The 23230-nt window shown below is 34.2% G+C and overlaps 2 protein-coding genes and 1 long non-coding RNA gene across 3 annotated transcripts; 1 reads left to right on the top strand and 2 right to left on the bottom strand.

Moving 5' to 3' along the window:
- Positions 1-396: 396 nt before the first annotated feature.
- Positions 397-8830, bottom strand: LOC104210335 (uncharacterized). Its single transcript, XM_009759215.2, has 8 exons — positions 8697-8830; positions 5987-6010; positions 5782-5887; positions 5556-5624; positions 4551-5044; positions 4052-4313; positions 858-1066; positions 397-689 (listed from the first exon to the last, which is right to left on the bottom strand). Exons 1-8 carry the CDS (start codon positions 8699-8701, stop codon positions 623-625), a joined length of 1236 nt encoding a protein of 411 aa, XP_009757517.1. The 5' UTR covers positions 8702-8830; the 3' UTR covers positions 397-622.
- Positions 8831-13916: 5086 nt separating this feature from the next.
- LOC138891156 (uncharacterized) lies at positions 13917-14968 on the top strand. The gene is made up of 3 exons (XR_011407476.1): positions 13917-14045; positions 14153-14279; positions 14948-14968. It is a non-coding gene; the product is annotated as an uncharacterized lncRNA (long non-coding RNA).
- A 1536-nt stretch (positions 14969-16504) lies between these two features.
- Positions 16505-17316, bottom strand: LOC138868483 (uncharacterized). The gene is made up of 2 exons (XM_070146037.1): positions 17227-17316; positions 16505-16948 (listed from the first exon to the last, which is right to left on the bottom strand). The coding sequence occupies exons 1-2, from the start codon at positions 17314-17316 to the stop codon at positions 16505-16507; spliced, it is 534 nt and encodes a 177-aa protein (XP_070002138.1).
- Positions 17317-23230: the final 5914 nt, after the last annotated feature.

Here is a 23230-nt window from a genome sequence, read left to right as displayed (position 1 = left end):
AAGTACATCAACTCGATACATAACCAGTAAAGTCAATCTATTCCCTTTTTTCTTTTCAAATTTTTGACGCCGGCTCCACATAAAAATAACTACCAAAAACTCTTTACCTTGAAGAGGAAAGGAGTACAGGATGGCCACAAATACTCGGCAAATAGTTCACAAAACTACCAAAGAATCAATGAGGCACAAATCAGATAATCCAGAAAGAATTTGAACCATCTGCTGAGTTAATGAGCTTAGAGGTGTGTCAACAAACAAATAAGCACATCTGCTCAATTTCATTCAATCTTCCTAGTATCACTTTTCTTACTAACGCAGCTTGATTGATGAGAAGACGGTTATCTTTTAAAGGCCTTGAAGAAGTGTCGATATCTCACATCCTAGTAAAATTATTAATCGAGAAAACAAAGACAGATGCATACGAATATATGAAAATAAAGATCCAAGGAAGAAAACTCATACAGATGAAATTCATAACATCAGCAGCATAACAAACTGTCAATTGGTGTGAATATTCAGAAGTCTCTTATTCATTCAATCCTCAGGGGGAATATAACTACTCTCCAGGAAAAAGACGTTTCAGATACGGTCAGCTGCGAAGAGATGCAGTATGACAAGAAATTCATTCCTCTTCCTCCGCCTCCTCCAGCCATTTCACAAAGGGCTCCAGCGACTTGACAAAGTTTTGCCTGCCACAAATTTAAGACACTAACCCCATTAAAAGGCAGACAAGACTAACACACTGAATAATTGAAATATAACTCATTCGAGCTAACCTCACTCTTCGGGGAATAACTCATTAACATCTTTATTTTGGCCAAACAAAATAAAGGGACCAAGACAAAACACAGGCTTACCTGCCCTTAAGGTTTGTTCCTTTACGGAACCAATGAAGAATGGTATCTTCTGCTAGCACATCTTGGTCATAGAGAGACCTTACAATTTCAGGGAACAACTTCATCAGTTTAGCATCCTCGTAGCACTGGACTTGGACTTTGTACATAAGTTCCAATTCAAGCTTTCCAGAGGTGCAGAAAGTATTCAACAGTTCCGCCCATTTTTTCACCTAGAGAAAAAGGGAAGGGAAAAAAAGGACAAAGAATAAGATCATATAGAAGTTACAAAATTTTGGCAACTGAGTGCAATCTGAGCAGTTTAACGAAGAAGCTACAGAAACATTTGAATATGACAGTTACTGTTAATTATAAGACTGCAAGAGACATAACATTACACAAATCAACTAGTTATGTTCCAATTTGAGATAAAGGCAAATCTTCAGTTCTTTGTACAAGCTACTTGAGGGACTCAATTCCCCTATCATTGTCTTGAAATTGTTAAAATACCCTAAACGAGGGACGTTGTGCCTTTGTCAATGTCAAAATCATATAGCATATTCTAATCCCTTGTGAAATTCTTACAAAAGCAACTTAATCATTAATATCTTGTTTTGTTCCAATTTATTACCACAAGAATGTCTCACTGTTGTTCTTTTACTTTTTGATTTCAGTATGACAAATAATTTTGATTCAAAAATTTAGTTTCCACATTCACTATAAAAAGCAAATTGCATTTGTAGTCCGTTAAGTTAATTTAGGATAGTTTGCAACTTAATTTGCAGGTAAATACATAAAATATTCCAGTAAAATATATGAGCTTTGATGTTGGAATCTCTTTTTTGTTTTTTAATTAAAGATAAGAGTTTATTCATATGATTCCAGCAAGAAAATGCTGAATAGTACAAAATATAAACGGAGGACTATTTTTGACCAAACATCAAACACACCAATATAAGTTAGGCTGTTCCATATACATAAGACTAACTCTGCGCAAAACCAAATATGAAGGATGAAGTCGCTTTCTAAGACATATGATTCCAGCAAGACAATGCTGAATAGTACAAAATATAAACGGAGGACTAATTTTGACCAAACATCAAACACAACAATATAAGTTAGGCTGTTCCATATACATAAGACTAACTCTACGCAAAACCAAATATGAAGGATGAAGTCGCTTTCTAAGACACATATGAGGGACTAAACATGCTATTTACGCAATTTTAAACTACTACACTTGCATTTTACTACAAAAGAGACAACATCCTAGGAAACAAGAATGCATTACGCCGTGGTCATTGGTAACCATAAGAACAAGCATTCTCTACTTGGGCAAACTACTAAATCCACTAAGTCATGCAACTGAACATGTGAACAAAACTAGCTAAAATGAAACAAAGTTGCTACAAGTCGTCATGTACAGCTATGCCATTCAGCAGCAACAGTTCCAGTCTTGCGAAGCTGACAGCAAGATTAAATTGCCAAAAATGATAGGAAAACCCCATCATGAAGACATCACTAGACTTCATGATCAGTTCCACTCGCATTGATGCTTAAATGCACTTCCATACATAAAATATAAATAATTTAAGCAGGGACAGCATGCAGAATCAGCTTTTGCTGATTTTAAAGTTGCCTATCAGGTTTGCCCACTGACACTTCCAGTGAATCCTTCCGATATACATTAAATTACTTCCTCCGTTAGTTTGACTATCACAGGAGTTTAAGAATATAAAAAAAACTTTTGGATCTTGTGGTCTTAATTAAAGGTGTATAGCATGCCAAGAATACCCTCTAAATCTTGTGGTCTTAAACATGCCATGTCATTCCTATAGGGAGAGGCATTAAGGGTAAATGAGAATGTTGGAACTGAAAATTCACTAACTACAGAGAGGTGGCATTCTTTTTTAAAGAGACTAATAGCTTGTTTCGCCAAGCGGGAGAAATCAGCTTATTTTGAGAAGTGCTTTTTTCAAAAGTGTTTTTGAAAAAAGTACTTTTGGAGAGAAGCAGTTTGTGTTTGGCTAATCACTCTAAAAAGCACTTTTGAGCAATTAATTTGTGTTAGGCCGAACTTTTTAGAAAGTGCTTTTAAGTATGAAATTACAAATACGGACATGAATAGATTTAGTTAATAGTTAATATTACAAGTAAATAAATAATCTTAAAATTTTTTTACTACAGGCAATAATTAAATCTTTTCATTTTATTTAAGAAAAGTATGAAAATAAAATTAAAAAGTACTTAATTCTTTTAATATAAGTTAAATATATTAAAATTCATTCAACAAATATAAAAGCATTCACCCCTAAAGTCACTATATATTAGAATATTTTTTAAAAATAAAAAGATATATATATATATAAGAAGACATACTTATTCATTAATATCCTAAGTATTAGGTTTAACGGTTATTTTGGTATATACTATATTTGTTAAGGGTATATTAGGTAAGAAGAAAAGTCAAAACTGCTTCTGCTTCTGCTTTTGGGAAGAAGCTACTTTTTTCTGCTTCTAAGAAACTGCTTCTGCTTCTTCCCAAAAACACCTTTTTTTTGTCCCGAAAAGCTTCGCCAAACACCTCAAGTTAGGGGAAAAAAGTGCTTTTGGGAAAAAAGCACTTTTGGTCTGTTGAGAAGTATGGCCAAACAGGCTATAAAAAGCAAAGTAAGACGCGTAAATTAAAAGGAGGAAGCAATAACCAAACAATTATCAAACGGTTGTCATATTTATCCCACAGAATCAATATGGCATAAAAATATAGAAGAAAGGGCATGGGAGTAACCAATAATTAAACCAAATGTTTTATTTTGGTAAGTGTTCTTGAAGCAAAGGTTGTCTCATTGATTTGAAATCCACTAACACGTGAATTGTGATCAACTCACTTCACTATACAGCATAAATTTGAAACTAAAACAGGATAATCCAGAAGAAATTGGATAACTCAGCTACATTTTCAAGCAGGCATTTGGTATATCTGAAAACTATGCACACATTTTGAGAAAAGCAGTGAATTATGTGCCATGTGTGTCGCTAGATAAAAAGTAGCTAAAAAGTTTTCCCTCATTGCTGGAACTACAATAGAAAATTTTATCTGTTACAGCATTAGCGGGTTCCACTGACAAGCTTTTTAAATTTTGAAACAGATACTGACTTGCAGTCTCAATAATAAAAAAAACATCACGAAACTTGTACATGACTTAAATGTTAATTACCTGACGAAGAGCTGAATTAGCATTTTGCTGTTGATTCTTTCCTGACCATTGAATAGCATCCATCAATACATCCCACAAAATTCGCACAACCTCTATATCTGGCAATTTGGCATCTTTGACATGTTGCTTCACAGTCTCTATGACTTCAGAGATAGCAGCTTCTTCTGCTAGCTGAGTTGTTAATGCAGATTTCATTTCCTTGAGCTTCACCTCAAATATCTTCTTATCATTATATTCAACCAAAGGCAAAAGGCCAGCATTGCTGAAATAAGAAAGTCCATACACCATTAGGCATAGCTAAAGACAGAAGGCTTGAATAAACTGACCCAAATTTTTCTTTCTTTTAAAGCAGACAAAAAATTTACCATCTGTTCACCACAGCAAAAGAAAATTGAGAACAAGGAATGATGAAGAATTGATAACTTTGCTTAAATCTTTTCTTCCTGAGTCTTAAATGAAGTATAAAAAGCGACTACAACCCCGATTAAAAATTACTCACGTGAAATGCTCAGAGACAGCTTCAGGTGTCCTCTTTGCAGAGGGGAAGAACTCAAGAAGATCGTCCTCCATCTTACCCCTCTTAAGGATTGAGATCAAATCATCAAGACTGTTGTCAATCAGATATTCCTTGAAAAAGTCTGTGATAAAAGCAAGAACTATCCCTTTGGCGACAAGGTTGTCTTTGAGCAATGGCTGGAGAACAGTCTCCGGAGGAAGGCCTGATAGCTTCTGGGAAAAGGCAAGGGCTGTAAATATTGCGAGCTTCTTCCTTTCATTTTCCTCGAAGAGCTCCAGTGACTGCAACATTTTTCGCATGACATTTTCAAGATTCTTTATAAGAAACGGTCTTCTCCTCAATATCTTCTGTACATAGATGACAGATGGCAAAATGACTTCACGTGTAGGTTCACACTCAATTACAGAGTAAGGATGGCGATCCCCTTCATCGGGTTTAATCGTTCCAGGTTGTGTACGACCTCCAATGAAGATAACCTACACAACACTACATGGTAAGATGAAATGCTAAAGAGAAGCACCAAAGACAGCAAAGCGAGAGCAGTTATTGACATTGTATCAGCCATCCAACAGTAAACATTTATAAACAAGATATCCTTTTTTTGGATATGGTAACTTGCTCCCTTGACTCGAATCTATAAACAAGATATCTTCTTGACAAGCACGAACAACATGCTTAACTGCAGCAAATTCCGACAGCTCAACACGGCATATGATCTACTTAAGGTAATAATGTAAAGGTACTAGCATAAAACAACCTATAATACAACAAGCACTGGTACACTAGTATCAAGTTTTTAAAATGGGAACAATCGTAACAAGGAAAAGAAGACCCCAAAATGACACAAATTTAAAAAGATCAGACTCCATAAGACCAACAAAAGGATATATTCATCAACACCTACAATGAAATTCTATCTATGCGCACCTTGAGAACACTAGTGGCAAAGTTCCTGTATGAATATAATCTTATATGTTTATATTTTACCTCGAAAAAAGTGTCACCGTATCTTGAGAAGTTGAGGTCTGAAGACTCGAGGTTCTTAGCAACAAGTTCCTGTGCATAATAAAGCATTTAGTTGAGACTTATCCCAAGTATTACCAGCATCAAACATTATATTGAGATTGGTGAATAAGTATTAACAGCATAAAATACTAGTAATGGAGAAAGAGAGAAGTATAAAGCTGGCGACCCAAATTAAATATCCAATTACCAAATCACCAGCATTATCCAGATAAATCTGGACCACTGCATCAGCAAATGCTGCAGGGTCCAGCGGCGCAGCAATATTCCGTTTGCGGGTCTTAATCCGCGTACCACTGTAATCAAAGGACATAATCAACAAAAGTTATGGAATTTGCAACAAATAGCAGAGAGCATAAATAAGAGTAAGAACTCGGCTGGGAAAAAAAACTCACCCGAGAGTGGGCTTCTCCTTCGAGCTGTGATTCCAAAACCAAAACAAGCAAAAGTTTAATAAAGGAAGGACAAGAAGCATTTAATTGCAACCACACAAATTATCCAGCAGAAACAGCATAGTATACAACATCCACAAAAGGCCACTGGCTATAGTGCAAAAAATAACTCAGGATGACCAAAACAAGGAGAAGTTTGTATCTTTGACTTGTGACCTTTTTTTTATAGGGTGTCTTGCGACATACATAAACAAGAAAGTTCACGGAAAACCAGCAGTAGACAAGTACTAGCGTGGATTAAAGTACCACGGCCACAGACAACTACTAGAGTTGATTAAAAATCATAAAACGAGTGTGGACACATTCCTATCATAGAGAACCTACACTAACATACTTATATCACTAATTTATACTATGCAGGGATATTAGTTCAGCATTGATTGACTCTGCAATGAATGAATGACATGCCCATAGATTTACTGACACTTGATGTCAAAATTAGATAGGATTCCACTATCCTCATCTCAGTCTTGTCCTTTTCAGATGGAGTAAATTGACTATAGATGGTCGCGCTGCCACTCAAAAAGAAAGATTAATAAACTTCCCTCTGTTCTATTCTCTTTTCTTTTTAGTATGTGTCGGAAAGAATGGAACTTTCATGTATGGGAAACTCTTTAACTTTAAACTTCTTACTCTACCTTCAATAAAATATTGTTATATCCATAGAAATGACATGGTATCTTTAACACCATACATTTTAAGGTTATTTTTGGCATGCACCCAAAAATAAATCTTTCTATCTTAAACTCCGTGCTCGATCAAATACTGCTATATAATTTACAAAGAGAGGATTATCATTTAGTCGGCGTTGGACATAAGAATTGTAAAATTCCAAAACAGGGTGAAAAAAATTTTCAAGTGAAAATGGTATTTTAGAGTTGTGTTTGGACATGAATATAATTTTGGCTTTTTTTTGAAGTTTTGTGAGTGATTTGAGTGAAAATTTTGAAAAACAGCTTTTTGGAGTTTTTCAAATTTTCGAAAATTTCCAAAAATGCATCTTCACGTGAAATTGGAAATTTTATGTACAAACGCTGATTTCAAGAAAAAGTGATTTTTTTTTTTGGAAAAAAGGGAAAAATTTCTTATGTCCAAACGGGGCTCTTAGTCCATGAAGGAAAATATTGGTGGTAACAAACCTTTGATACCAAATTTTCTAATTTCTTCAATAAAGAGTATGGGTCTCCTGGAAACAGCCTCTCTGCCCCTCGGGGTAAGGGTAAGGTCTGCGTACATATTACCCTCCCCAGACCCCACTTGTGGGATTATACTGGGCCGTTGTTGTTGTTGTTGTTGTTCAATAAAGAGTATTTGTTTGAAGAATAAAATTTCCGCCATGTAAGCGCATGAACAAGCCAACTTAACAGGATTACATTAACAAAACAGCTCAAATCGACTAATAAAACTCATTTTTTCAATCTGGTCGCTGCTCCTTTTTTATTTTTCAAAGTACAGCTTCAAAAGATGCAGTTTTGAGCCCATTCCTTTTCTCTAAGTAATTGACAGCATCTAAAAGAAATGCCACAAAATAGTTCTCAGCCTCTTTTAACAAATAAAGGCTTCAAACGCCACGGATCATGAGTTCACAGAATTGAACCTGCGACCATTTATTTTTTTGATGAAATAAGTGATATATCATTCACAGGAATGAACCTTCGATCATTTTAATATGTAAAGACTTTGTAGCTTGTCAGTCTACTATGGTTCCAATTTGTGTTCCATTTGAAAGGTAAAATAGGGTTCTAGCATGTTCATTAATACTTTATAGCATTTAACAATATATCATATGTGTATAAACTGTATGTGTGTATGTAACAATATATCATATGTGTATAAACTGTATGTGTGTATGTAACAATATATCATGTGTATAAACTCTATGTGTGTATGTACTGTATATATGTGTGTGGAGAGATAGAGGAAGAGAGAATAAACTTTCTGGCTAAAGCATGTTCGATTGGACCCCTTGGGTCAAAGTTGATCACCTAATGATAATAAATTCACTAGAACATATAGCAGCACTTAATTAATTAATTTTTTCAATTAATACTAGCAGTTTGCCTTTTATCAAATCATTTGTTCCACATATCGGAAACATGGATAACTTGTGACTTCCAATTAAACAGTTGGTAGACTAATTCAAAAACTTTTTAATGTCACAATAACTTGCATCACGACACGTTTTTATTGGTGCCTGCCTCTGTCCAAGCGAAAAATATATAAAAAAAAAAACACATATATACATAAATACAACACGGAAGAGGTCTTAAATAAGAGATAAAACGCTAATTTTTCAACATGACAAAAATTCAGAGTTAGCGTTCTTCTTTCGAAATTTTAACACCTCAAATTAAAACAGAGAAACATAATTAAGCTAATAATTTCCTCAAAAAAAAAAATAGTTCTTCCGAATGTTAACGAAAAAAAAGCCCTAATTCACCAAAACATAGATCGATTTGTGAGAAAATTTCATAACAATACACTCAAATATATACATCAAATTCAAAACCAAAACAGCAAGCGGAATAATTTAAAAAAATTAGTACAGAAAATCGATAAGAAATTAACAGATCGTAAATAATTAATTACACATAAAACAGAAAAAAAGGAAAACAAATCGACTAAAAATAGGATAGAGATAATGAATCGTTACCTCATAAACTAAGATGGAGAAAAATCAAGGTCGATGCAGAGACTTCTGCGCTTTGCGGATGAGAGAATATAATAGAGTGAAAAGGGGAGAATAGGAAGAAAAGAGAGAAACGAGTTCTCGTGAAGCCCTGTGCTAAGATATTTATATCACTTTTTATTTCCTTATAGGTGAGGCTGGCTTTGAGTGAGAGTAACTACTAACTAGTAACAATCTCAGGTTCGAATCTCTCCTACAACATTATCAGCTGCTCTATTAAAACTACTTTTATGTATCATTGAACTTTATCCATTATATCTTAAAGTCATAAAATTACTTTTTCTTTTCATTGAAGTCATATTGTATTAGTAAAATAAATAAATAAAAATAACAAAACTAAAGTTGTCTATATATTTTGATCACTTATAAAATAAACATAAAGCACATGTAAGGATAGAGATACTAATGTCATCTATAGTGTGTACATTGACGTAGCTAATAATTTCATTTAAGATAATGAAAAATAAATATTATGTGAAATTTATTACTAGTAAATTTATAATTAGTTGAATATTATTATTGCACAACTAATAATGACAATCTTTTTTATACAAAGTAAGATAGTATGAAGTCATGATAATTGCAAGTGTCTAAAGCCGAATAAATATATTTTTTATGCTTTCAATATTCAAAGTTTACTAGTTTAATTAATTTAAATTCGCACCATTAAAAAGAATAGATTATTTTCTAATAAGAGAATTTCTATTTCATATAGCTTGAATCATAAACCTCTCATTTAAAACTATAAGAATTTGAATCATTTAACAATGTCTCGAAAAGACAGATTCATAGACAGCAAACTTCTAATGGGAAGAGACAACGCGAAAATTTTGGAAAAGATACATGGTTTTAGCATAGCTTGTGGAGGCCCATTTGATTTGACGATACTTAGCCCATATAATTGGTGCTTTGATGTTAAGTCGAATAATGGACCATGTCAATGCTCATATAATTAGTGCTTTGATGTTAAGTCGAATAATGGACCGTGGCTAGGATCCTTTAGGCCACGGGACATTACTGGCGGAGGTAGAATTTTTATGGGATTTTTACCTATCTATACCATATATCAAACATTATTACCTTCATTGTTTAAGGATTGTGTTAATTACATTTAAGCATATCAAATTACCTTTTATATACCATAATTCAAATTAAGGGTATAATTATTCCTTCATTTATTTTAGGCGTGATTTTAGGACTGTATTTTCACGTTATTTGGTTTACCCGCCTCTCTCTCCTCCCACCCCCCCTACGATTTACCTTCAGTTCCCCACCCCCACGATTTACCTTTAGTTTTTCCTCCATTCTCGTACAATCTCTTCTCACCCACAATTACCATCACTTTCTTCTCCACTTAATTACCTTCAGTTGATAGTATCCCCACGATTTGAATTCACTTTTATCTTTGTCTTCAACTCCTAAATCATGAAAAAAACCAACACTCCCCAAAAAAATCATCAAAAGCTATATTAGCTGATATTCCAACCTTTGATTTGGGTGTTTTAACACCAAAATCACCACCAAAAAACCCCACAAACGACGCATGCAAGTGAACAAACTACTGGTATTTCATCTCCTAGACAAATTCGTGCGGAAATGAGAAGCAAGCATTTGCACGATGTTGATGTTGGTGGAGTTGATAAACTAGTCGAGAATCAACTGAAACGCAAGGGGAAAGAGTTGAGTGTAGATGACGATTTTGTAGATGATTCTCCCAAAGTTCCATCTGTGAAAAAACACAAGGTCTCTCCTTCTTCATCAAAACCAAAGAAGAAGAAACCCTCAAAAAAAGTACCAAAATTGGTCAAGGAAAAAATTTCAATAAAGGTAAACACTATTTATGTTTCCTCACTATTTTGTAGTTTGATTTTGGTTGTAAAAATCTGTTGTTCAAGTGTTAATTTAGTGTTCAAGTGTTTTTTGGCCAAATGTGGTATTGTCCTAATTTTGTAGATTATTTTTCGCAATTTTGTAGGTTTAATGGAACTGTGATTATTAGACAGTGTATACTGTAGTTAGTTTGTAGTTGATTTGTAGTCTGATCGTTAAATTGTAGAGATGGTATTTTTCATTGCAACCTGTATTGCTGCTACATTTAACTTCATTCTAAATACAATTTATCTACATGTTGTGAGTTACTTGAAGTAACTGTTACATTCTGTAGATAATGTTTACAAGTGCATTGTTCTTCTTTGATTGTTCAAGTGTATTTTGGTAAAATGTGGTGTTGTCCTAATTTTTTAGATTCTTTGTCTCAATTTTGTAGTTTAATTGAAACTGTGACTCTTAGACAGTGTATAAATGTAGTTAGTTTGTAGTTGATGTGTAGTCTGATGGTTAAATTGTAGATATGATATTTTTTATTGTAACCTGTATAGCTCATATATTTAACTTCATTCTAACTACAGTTAATCTACATTTATGTGAGATACTTGAAGTAACTGTTTTGTAGATTCTTTGTCTCAATTTTGTAGTTTAATTGGAACTGTGACTCTTAGACAGTGTATAAATGTAGTTAGTTTGTAGTTGATGTGTAGTCTGATGGTTAAATTGTAGATATGTTATTTTTTATTGTAGCCTGTATAGCTCATATATTTAACTTCATTCTAACTACAGTTAATCTACATTTATGTGACATACTTGAAGTAACTGTTACATCCTGTAGATAATGTTTACACGTGCATTGTTCTTCTGTTATTGTTTTGTAGTTATAGGTGTGGGTAGGCTATTCTTCTTCTAGTTATATTTTGTATTTGTCATGTAGTTATATGTAGATTACTGTTTCCTTTTTATGCAAACTACTAATGTTCATTAATTTTATATTTTCTACAGAATGGACCTTACTTTGCACAACAAAATATTGATTATGGTGTGCTTAGATTCCACAGTTTGTGTGATCCTAGCATACCTAGCCAGATACAAGATTTACTCTCTCCGAATGCTTTAAGGGTTTTCAGAAAAACTTGTTTTGGTTACTTATTAGGTCTCCCCACAATCTGTATGCAAAACCAATCACTTCATCTTCTGATGAAGTATGAATTGACAAAGTCTACTGACTCATATTTTTCAGTACTATTTAAGGGTGAAAAATTGAATTTTTCCTTGAGAGAATTTGGGTTGATAACTGGTCTTAATTGTGTGAATAAGTTTTCAGACTATGGTTACACTTCCACCTATGTTAGCCCTTTAATGAATACATATTTTCCGAACAAAGAAAGGGTTGAGAAATGGCATTTGAAAAATGTAGTGACTAATAAAGCATGGGCAAACGATGTGGATGCGGTGAAGTTGTGCATTCTTTATATGTTGGAATTTTTTGTTTGTCCTTCTGATAAAGACCATGTGACTTTCATAGACAAGTTTATGTTCTTTCTAATAGAGTCTGGTAATTTTGAGTCATACCCATGGGGTATCAAATCCTTCAAGCAGGTTATTGAATCTGTCCGACATCGTCTTAATCCCCATGTACATTCTTATCTGATACGGGGATGCTCATTAGCCTTGCAAGTATGGCTATATGAGTGTTGCTCGTCCGTCAGCACCGAGCTTGCTACGAGATGTTCTGAATCTATACCTCGCATTTTAAGATGGCCAGCTACAAAGGGGCAGATTTGGTTAACTGCAATTGAAGAGAAGATGATCAAGCCTAAGTGGATCAAGGTATTTTTTTCCACTTTTGTATGATGCTACAATTACATTCATAATAACTACATTGAATCTACATTTTTTTTGTCACTTGAATTAACTGTTATTTTCATCATTCAGTTCACAAACATGATTGAATCTGGAGAAGAGCTTGGAGTGCTTAATCTGCCAGACAAGATTCAATATGAAGATGAACATGGTGCTCAACCATCACATGTTCCAACTGCTGCTTCTCCATCATTTGAACCCAAATATACAGATTGTCAAGAGGACATTGAATCTGTCAGTAGCAAGCTCATGAAGTTGGAAAAGGGGATTGTGCAGGTATTATGAATAACTACAATATATTGACATAATTTGCTACATTTTGACTTCATTACATAACAATTATAGTATGTTATACATTGTAGTTAATTTGTGGTATAAATCTATAACAATTATAGTTTGTTGAATTGTAGTGTAACTGTAGCAGTTAGAATAAGATTACCAACTAATTATATATTTAATTTTTAGGTTGATGGAAAGTTAGATGCCTATAGGAAGGATGTTTTTGAGGAACTCTCAAGCCTTCGAGAGTTCATAGATCAATCTTTGAAGGGTGTTATGAATGTGATAAACAAGAGGTTTGATTTGGACGAGTCAAAGGTAAGAATTTACATATAATTTTGTACTAAGACTAATTAAGACATATGAATAAAGTAGTCTCAAATATTCCTCAAAATTATAGTTTGCTGGTAGTTCAACAAAAAATAATTACCAACATCAAGGAGAGAACAACCAGCAATTCCAGTTCAATGCTGGTGATCAACTGCATGGAAGCACAAACAATACAGATATCTACAAAATTCCTGCATACATATCTACAAATTTCAAGACAGCATTATTTAATTATACTAATCATTTTTTTACTATGTATTGCAGCTACAATTTCTCCAGAACATTTTCAACCACATGTTGACTTATATCCTGACTTCCAAGAAGCAGCTGAGGCATATAAAGCAGGTACAGAACCATTCCTTCATTACAATAAGTTTTTTATGCAAAATTTTAATAATTTACACCTTAACTACATATTCCTACATATATCTACAATTCTCATTCCCAATTATTCATTCAAGCTGATGTTTCAGCAGAACATCTACAAGGAAATATTGAGGAAGAATCAGTAATTGATGAAGTGGCTGAGGCACAACAAGCAGGTAATATATTATCTATATTCTCTATAACTCCATAATATTGTTCATATCTACATAGATCTACATTATCTACAGAAGGTGAAGTTCCACAATCGCCAATTCACGGTGTGACTGTGACTGAAGTTGTTCCTGAAGGCATTGATAAAAAAGTTATTCCCGAAGGCATTGAAAACAAAGGTTTGACATTGGATGACTTTGAGCTGCCAGAAAACTTATCACGGTTGGTCATGTATGGTGAGCCCATACGAGATGAATCAACCCCTGTTCATCCTGGTAGAACCAGGCAATCGGGAAAACATGCACGATCACATTTCATATCTTTGTATAGTTCTGGAGGCAGCACATCTGTTGGACCTAAATTTTTTTACCTCAAGCACCCCTTCACAAGTGTCATAGGTGAAAATGTAGATCCTGAATTGACAGAAAGGTTCACCAACTGGTTATACATTCGTAGTGATAAAGTATCTAGGAGGTATGAATGCTTCATTTTACACTGTCTGTTCACCATTTTTATACTTTAAAATTGTAATTCATTTTGTAAATTTTTTGTATTTGATCATCTTTTTTTTGTTATTACAGGAGGAAATATTACTTTTCCAAGAAGGATAACCAAATCAAGCCTTGGTTGGATTTTGGTTGTGAAAAGATTGATAAGAAGGACTGGTTTTATGACCTTGCTCACCCCGGACAAGTCATCAATAACACAGTAAGTATAAAGAACATAATCATTCACAATATCTGTTTTGTCTTCAGCTGTGTAGTGTAATTGTAGTTTATTTTTCAGCTATGATGTGTAATTGTAGTAATATTGTAGACAACATATATATGTTACTATATTTATGTCTCAGCTGTGAAATTTTGCTTTTTATGGACCTTATGTATCATATGTGATGATGATTGTATGTACAAACTGGAATTTTGGTACTTTTGACTGACTTGGAATCTCCGTGTACCACAACTGTAGTTACCTTGTAGTAATATTGTAGAGCTTGTGATTGTGCCTATTAATATTAACTGTAGGTTGAACTTGCTGATTATTGGGACCTTAAGTTAGGTGGTATGTTTCATTTGTTCCTCTGTATAGTGAATAAATGTAGACAGTGCATAAATATAGTTAATGTGTAGTTGTTTTGTAGTCTGATGGGTCAATTGTACATATAGTACTTGTTCACTATGGTTCATACAAACTACAATTAAATTACATTTTGTGAGGAACTTGGACTAACTGTTATATTTCTGTAGTTATAGTGTAGCTAATTTGCAGCAATCTGTTAGAGTTTTTAATAAATTCAAATTGTAGTTAATCTGTAGCTGTCTTGTAGACAAGTGTGGTTACACCGTACCTTATTGTATATGTTTATTCTATTTTGGCAGCACATTGATGTTATTATGTATTATCTGCGAAAAAGAGGCAAATATGGCCCCAACAATAATACTAGGTTCACAACCACGGATTGCTTGTTCAAGACAAAGATTGAAAGAATCTATGACAAGTTCATAAGTTCTCCACCGGAACAAAGGTATTCGGTTGTTAAACCCGAGGATGATGTTGGAGAATATATTCTTGGGTACAGAATTCTTGCTAATGTTGCCTGGGATCTTGTTGACTATGTGCTCATGCCTGTGAACCTTGTAGAGAACTTCCATTGGTTGTTGCTAGTTTTTGACATAAAGGACAGACAACTTTATGTTTATGATTCCATGGTGAGAGCAAACCGTCATAAAACAGTTGAGACATTGGTTGACAAGTTTTCAATCATTATCCCTCTGTATTTGTCATGCACTGGTTTCTATGGTAAACGTAAAGACATTAACTTCAAGAGCACAAAGGCATACATCGAAAAACCAGTTACGGACCCTCTCGACATACAATGGATGGTTGCTGAGATTCCACAACAAAAGGAAGGCTCAGTGTAAAAAAATAATCTCCCTTTCTATATGTTTAATTTTTTTATTTTAATAATTTGTTATATAATGAAAAATTCTCATCTTATGCAGCGGTTGTGGTGTATTTGTGGCTACATTTGCGGAGTATGTTAGCCTTGGAGATTTGGCAATCCCAAAGGAAGATCTTTCTGATATTGACCAACACCGTAGACGCTATGGAGCTCTACTGTGGGACTATGCAACAAAGAAGCAAGAAGATGGGTCAATCAGTGAGAGTGAGGTTACTGGCAGGCTAGCAAGGAGGAAGGGTGCTCCGGCAAAAAACGAGAGGACTAGAGTGCAACGAAAGAAGAAATAGACTATTGTGTTCCTAGTTTGGTCTGTGAAATTTGGTAGTTGAATTGGAAAACAATGTAGGAAATATGTCGTTTTGGTTTTCTACAACACTTTTTGTTGATTACATTATACTCGAGTACTCTGATTACATTTTTACAGCAACAACTTTGTCTTACAATTTGACTTTAATCTTCAAGTTATTTTTATAAATACCTTCAAGTGCCAAGTAATATCTGTATATAACTGTCATTTGTTACACAACAGAAAGATAAAATAAATACAGGAATCATATAAATAATTTAGCCATCTTTTATCAACAAGGTTTATCAAAAAAATTCAATTTATCTACATTTAAACTACGTCAAACTACATTTTAACTACAACTCCTCTACATATGAATAACAGGACTACAGTTCTAACACAGTTAAACTACATATTCACTACAATCTGGATACAATTTACGTTGAATGCATTCTTTATTAATATCAGTTTTTTTGTATACAGTAAATATTAAAGTTTAACTATTCTATAAAAAAAAGACAACTTTAGATGGTTGACAGAATACATAAAAACATAAATAGTGCAGATACACAAATTGATGTTTATACTTCTTATTCATCTTCAAAAACTTAAACAATTACACAAGAAAATCCGATAATTTGAGCCCACTAACATTTATTTTGAATAACTATTCTAACTACATGATATTCATTTCTTTTTCGGCGCATTCTTGCAAGTTCTTTTGTTATGTCCTTCACCTCCACAATTGCCACATGATACCTTGTATTTCTTTGACTTTATTTCATCAAATGTTTTATATCTTTCCTTGTGAGGTCTCCCTGGCTGCCTTTTATCTCTCGCCGGTGGCTTTACTACCTCATCCAAAATATGTTGTGGCACTTCCCATTTGCCTTCATCAGGAAGGGGATTTACTGGCATTTCATAGGTAAGCAGAAGGCTCTTCCTTGTGTAATACGGAGAGCAATAGTTTTCGTATGTTTCATTCCTATGCCTTAATGCTGCCAAAGCATGCGCACATGGAAGTTCATCAAGTTGGAATTGTCCACAGCTACATTTCTTGTTTTCTAGACACACAATGTACCGCTTCACACCATCTAACACAGTATGTATATGATCTGTTGAAGCCCTCACCTACAATTGAAGACCAAACAGAAATAATAATACATCAATCATTAAAATGGATTATCAACAATTTACCTACAAATCAGCAACAAATATATTACAGCTCATCTACAAACTATTATTACCGACAATTTGACTACAGTTTAACTACAATCTGGAAAAACTGCAGCTAGTACTTTTTTGATTCTACTGCACCAAAAAAAAATATCTTACCCTTAGTTTCTGAGATAATGTACTGTTGTCTTCCAATTCTTTGTTGTATTTGTGACCAAGGTATGTGAAAGTACCCTTTGCCTTCGATAACTTTTCTTTTGTCCAACGTTCAAGAAGAGTCCTCTTATACTCAAATAGATCAAATATTGGAAGCTCTCTTGCATCTTTTGTTACAGCATTCAACGACTCGGCAATGTTTGACGTCATAGTAAAAGTTCTATTTACCGTTGCATGTACTCTTGACCATCTATGATAGCCAATATCATATAGGTAAGACTTTACACGCAGGTCTACCTCTTCAATCTTCAACATCCTTTCATTAAATTCATCCATAGTGTATGACCGTGCTGTAGCAAAGTACAATTCATGTAATTGTAGATGTCCCTTCTTGAATTTTGACCTTATATTTGTCCATATATGCCACATGCAAGAGTAGTGTGCCAATCCCGGATAGACAACTGATGTTGCCTTCAGTATACTCTCATGCCTATCTGAAACAACACACATTGAAGGTCTTTCACCATATGCCTCCTTGAATTGCTCAAAGAACCACTTCCAAGACGCGTCGTTTTCAGAATCAACCACAGCATATGCCAAGGGAAAAATAGTACCTACATTTTTAAGACATAAAATATGATTAAATAACAACTACAATATATATTGAGAAATATAGACATGTTAACTACATTCTTTTATATAACTACAAAATAACTACAACATAACTACAATTTAACTGCATTTTAAAGACTGTCTACAAAATAAGTACAAAATTATTCCATTATTTACCTGCTGCATCCATGGTGCTTGCTGTCAGCATAATCCCCCTGTAGGCTGACTTTAAGAATGTCCCATCAACCACTACTACCGGCCTACAATGTTGCCAACCATTTATTGATGTACAAAGAGCAACAAATGCGTATAAGAAGCAATCATCTGCTGCCTTCTTCAATTTAACAACAGAACCAGGATAATTCTTCTCAAGAATATAAAAATATTTGGGTAATTTGTTGTAGGAGTCACACGGATTCCCTCTCAAAAACTGTAAAGCTTTTTCCTTTGCTCTCCATGCTTGCATGTAGCTTAGGTTCAGTCCATGTTCGGATAACATGTCAGTTTGTATGTCCTTTGGTGTGTAAACAGTCTTAGGATCACAATACTTTGGAACGACCATGCTACCAAGTACTGCTGCAGTACGTTTGCGCTGTATGAATGTTTCGTCCATTAGGCAGCATGTGTGTTGACGGCTGAAACTTCTTATCTTGAACATTGCCGAATCATTAATTGACGTTGCCTTGAAATGCCATTTACAGCTTTCAGCAACACATATAAGCCAGTAGCTACAAAAGAAATACAATATTTACACAAATTTATGAAAAAACTACAATTAACTACAAACTGACTACAATTTAACTACAATTTATAAAACCCACCTATCTTCAATCATACACTGATTTTGCTGATATATTATCCACAAATAACTACATACCTTCTATGACTAGATCTTTTTACTCTGAACTGGAACTTGTGCATCACTGAATAATTCTTCATTGCAGCAGCTACTGTTTGCTTGTCCTGATAAACTTGTCCTTCTTCAATATATGTTTGCGTAGATTCAGTTATTATTTCACTTTGATATTCCTCTATAGCTGGTGAGGATGGAAATTCAAGTAAGTTTAGGGATCCAGACGAACCTGCAAACAATAAATTCATAAATGTAGTTTCTATGTAGATAATTTTGAAAGCAACATTGCTTTATCCTTTTCAGTACTATGTGAGCTTTGTAGTTTAATTGTAGGTAATTGTAGTAATATTGTAGATAACATAGTAACACCATAACTCTCTGCAATGTCGAATCAAACATACCTGCACTGGTGCTTTCATTGTTGATTGCCAATTCCATATTGAAATCTCTTACGCTTATACATAAAGGATACGAACCTAAGTTTTTATTCTCCTTTTTGGTTTCCATGTAAGCACGAACCCCCATATCATTCCTAATCTCCATTGGAGGACAATTCTCGTTCACAATGTATTTGATTTCTATAATTTTATCCGATGTATCAATCGATAATTGTTCTGCAATTGTAGAACTGAGAATTCCGTAGTTTGCATTATCATCTACCACAATGGCATCAACTTCAAAATCTCTAAATCTGCCATAGTTATCCCAATTACCATTCGATTTCAGCATTATTGGGATTTTTGACATGATTTCGTGTAGTTGATAGGAAAAAAGACGAACAACAGATATAGTTTCTACAATTTGAATACTGATATCGACGAAGAACAATTTTGTACAATTTGAGACGAAGAACATATATAGTCTCTCTTCAGTAATTGTACAATTTGATTGCGTTTTTTATGAGATCTCTTTCTGTTGAGGAAGGAGAGAATTACGCAACTGGTGCCTTCATCAGGAAGAGAGATCTCCTTCAATTTCAAAATTGGAATAAAATCCTTGATAGAATCACATCAGATTTGGTGCCTTCATTTTAGGGCTTTTTTAATGACAAAATCTACCTATTTTTGGATTGGTATATAATTTGTAGTAAAAGTGTGGACGACATGGGTAAATAACAAATTATGAACTTTTTTGGTAATAATGTTTGATATATGGTATAGATAGGTAAAAATTCCAATTTTTATTAAGGAGTTAAAAAAAGTTAGAAAAGGTTATAGCTAGTAGGAATTGAACAAAAGATAAAAGGTCATTATTATCCCTGTATTATTGTAAATAGCACACGTTTGTTCTCCATTTCACTTTACGTCCAAAACCCACCCTACCGTTAACAAACTTGATGGAATTGCCCCTAACCATAACAAATGGCCAATGTAGCAGCTGACCCATTCCATTTTTTCCATGTCAGCTGCCAAGTCACTTATTTACTCAATTAAAAAAAACATATCCCCTGGCACACCTCCTTTTTTCGAAGAAATAGGGAGATTTTCCAATTAAAGTGACATTAGTCGAAATGGGGTTATTTAATTAATTAGAGTGGCCACTTGAAATAATTATATGGTGTCCCAAGTCACTAGTTTATTTTAAAATCTCAAATCGAGGAAATTTGACTCCGTTTAAAAGTCCGCGAAACCAAAAAATCAGGTAAGAAATTATGTTAACCCGGAAGAAGGTGTTAGGCATTCCCGGGTTCCGTGATTTTAGCACGGTCGCTTTTAATCATACTTGGCTTAAATTATTTAATTACTTATTTTAGAACATATGTACATTTTTACCTTTTACCGCTTTTTAATTATGGCATTTATGGATTTAATCTTTGAAACGGATTATATGTGTGTAAATCCGTTTTATTTGGGGCGCTAAAATCATGTTACGCATACGTGTACACAATTAATCACGCTTTATTAATATTAAGATTGTTTGGCCAAAGTCCCGCAAACGCGTACTTTGATTTATTTGGGAAAAATCATAATTACAACGCGCGAGCATGTACATAATCACAATAATAGATTAGAGGGTGCCTAAAGTATTCTACGACGTTAATAAATAAATAAATTTTCTAAGTCATACCCCCTCATAAATTGGAGATTGCGTTTGCAAAGATTACTTAATAATTGTTGGCAAGGGTTATTATTCGAATCTGGTAATGAACTAGGTGGATTCATACTTTTGCAAAGTTATGAAGGCAAATATATTTTCAGCCTATATTGATTTGAGAAGTTGCTAAGCTAAATCAGATTGAAAGAAGAACGTTTGTATTTAGAAACAAATTGAATCCAGGAAATTCGCGCATTTTAAAAATTGCATAGCAGCGTTGTTTGACCGGCTTCTGACAGCAATGGGTCTAAATGGCTGGCCCAATTGCACTACGTGCATGCTTTTATTAGACAGACCTGAAGTCCTTAGCCACTAAAAATCATTTCAACTGGTCCAAATCATTATCAGGGCCAGAATGAATATGAAAATACATGCAGACTGTAATTCTGAAGAACTTACATTCGCAAATTTAAACAACACAAAAAAAACATTATTACAGGACCAGTTTCAAATGACTTAACATACAACTTATCAATATTATAGCAAAATTATTAAATCCTAGGCTAGATCACTATCCAACTCAGAATTAACTACTACAACAAACAGTCGCCTTTCATATCTATTTAGAAACTTCTAGATATGTTTAAACCAAATTGAACACTAGATTAATTACAACTCAATGAGAATTTCAGTGATTATTTGGAAACAAAGTAATCAAGTAACTTTCACACAGGCCTAGGTTAATTCCATCAGAATAAATTAAAGTTAAGTCAAATTGGCAAGTAGCATGGCAGAATATTGTGAATACATGAAGAAACATCTACTACATGTTTATATCATTTCCATATTGGAACAACAATCACACAACTTAAAAGACAGATTCATACATATTAAGCATAAAAACCAGCACACCATGACATCAGTTCCAAACAAACAACAAAGCAATTGTAATTATATCAAATATTTCATTAATTCAAAGTAGGATTACATTCTGGGAGATCAGTCAGTCCCTTAGAAACAACTAAGCAAAAATAAAATAAGCCTCTACTGCCAAAGAGTGATAATCCTACAATAGTTAAGGAATACAGACCAATAGCTCGTTGCACAATCCTGTATAAATTGATCTCTAAAGTCATAGCAGCAAGAATCCAGAAGGTCATTGCATCCATTATCAGTGAAGCACAAACAGGCTTTATACTTGGGAAAAAGATTTAGGATAATATCATCTTATCACATGAACTGGTGAAGTCTTACACAAGAAAGTATGTATCTTCAATATGCATGATAAAGATAGATTTTTAAAAAGCTTATGGTCCAGTGGAGTGGATATACTTGAAGCAGATCATGGCGGAACTAGGATTTCTTGCACAATTCATCATATGGGTCCTAGAGTGTACGCAAACAATCACTTATAGTATATTAATTAATGGTGAACCATCAGAACCTTTCAATGCCGCTAAAGGACCCAAATAAGGAGATCTCATGTCTCCTTTCCTCTTTGCCATTGCAATGGAATACTTGAGTAGGAGCCTGAAAGGAATGATAAATATGGCAGATTTTCATTATCATCCGAGATGTTCAAAGCTAGAAATCACACACTTGTGTTTTGCAGATGATCTATTGCTCTTTGCCAGAGGTGAAATCACATCAATGACTGCACTAGATCATTGCTTTAATCAATTTTCTGAAGCCTCGGATCTAAAAGCAAACTTAGGGGAAAGTTCAATATACTTTGGTAGAGTGAGCAGAGATGACAGAGAAAGAATCTAACATGAACTGAGTTTCTCTAAAGGTGAACTACCATTTAAATATCTTGGGGTTCCACTACCGACCAAGAAACTTTCCCTAATACAGTGTCAACCTCTTATAGAGAAGATAGTGGCAAAGATCTCATCATAGATTGTAAAGAAACTATCCTATATAGAAAGAATTCAACTTGTCCAAACTATTTTATTTGGTGTGCAAGCCTACTGGGCCTAACTGTTTGTGCTACCTGCTACAGTCCTAAAGACTATTGATGCCTATTGTAGAAGCTCCATATAGTCAGGCCGCAATACCATCACCAAGAAAGCTCTGGTTTCTTGGGATAAAGTTTGTGCTCCAAAAAGTATAGGTGGCCTTAACCTGACAAATTTACACCTTTGGAATAAAGTGGCTATAGCAAAGACCTACTAGGATCTAGCACACAAATAGGATAAACTATAGATCAAATGGATACACACATATTATATTAAAGGTCAATCAATAAACTCTGTGGCTATACCTCAACAGGCATGCTGGATGGTTCGGAAGATTATGGAAGAAAGGTCTACACTGGAGGAAATGCAATGCAATTTCAAACTGGAAAGAGTATCACAAGGCAAATATACATACAACTTATAGGAGAGGAAGCTAGAGTGCCATGGAAATGCATGATGTTCGCCAATACTGCTCGACCAAAAGCAAGATTTATGCTATGGTTGCAACTGTAGGGCAGGCTACTAACTGCTGATAGATTAACCAAATGGGGAGTGAGATAAACACTCAATGTGTGATGTGCCAAAGCTCAGAGGAAATTAACGAGCACCTCTTCCTGGAATACG

This window comes from Nicotiana sylvestris, chromosome 5, assembly GCF_000393655.2.
Source record: "Nicotiana sylvestris chromosome 5, ASM39365v2, whole genome shotgun sequence".
In the NCBI taxonomy this organism is placed as follows: domain Eukaryota; kingdom Viridiplantae; phylum Streptophyta; class Magnoliopsida; order Solanales; family Solanaceae; genus Nicotiana; species Nicotiana sylvestris.
The sequence above is the reverse complement of the archived record's forward strand: the minus strand, read 5'-3'. Positions and strand labels throughout refer to the sequence as shown.

Coding starts and splice junctions, on each gene's coding strand:
- LOC104210335 (XM_009759215.2), bottom strand. Junction 1,067..4,051: donor CTAATTCAGCTCTTCGTCAG/GTAATTAACATT, acceptor CTTTTTCTCTAG/GTGAAAAAATGGGCGGAACT. Junction 690..857: donor GGAACAAACCTTAAGGGCAG/GTAAGCCTGTGT, acceptor AATTTGTGGCAG/GCAAAACTTTGTCAAGTCGC.
- LOC138868483 (XM_070146037.1), bottom strand. CDS start 17,316: ATGCAAGAGAGCTTCCAATATTTGATCTATTTGAGTATAAGAGGACTC. Junction 16,949..17,226: donor AAAGTTATCGAAGGCAAAGG/GTACTTTCACAT, acceptor CTTCAATTGTAG/GTGAGGGCTTCAACAGATCA.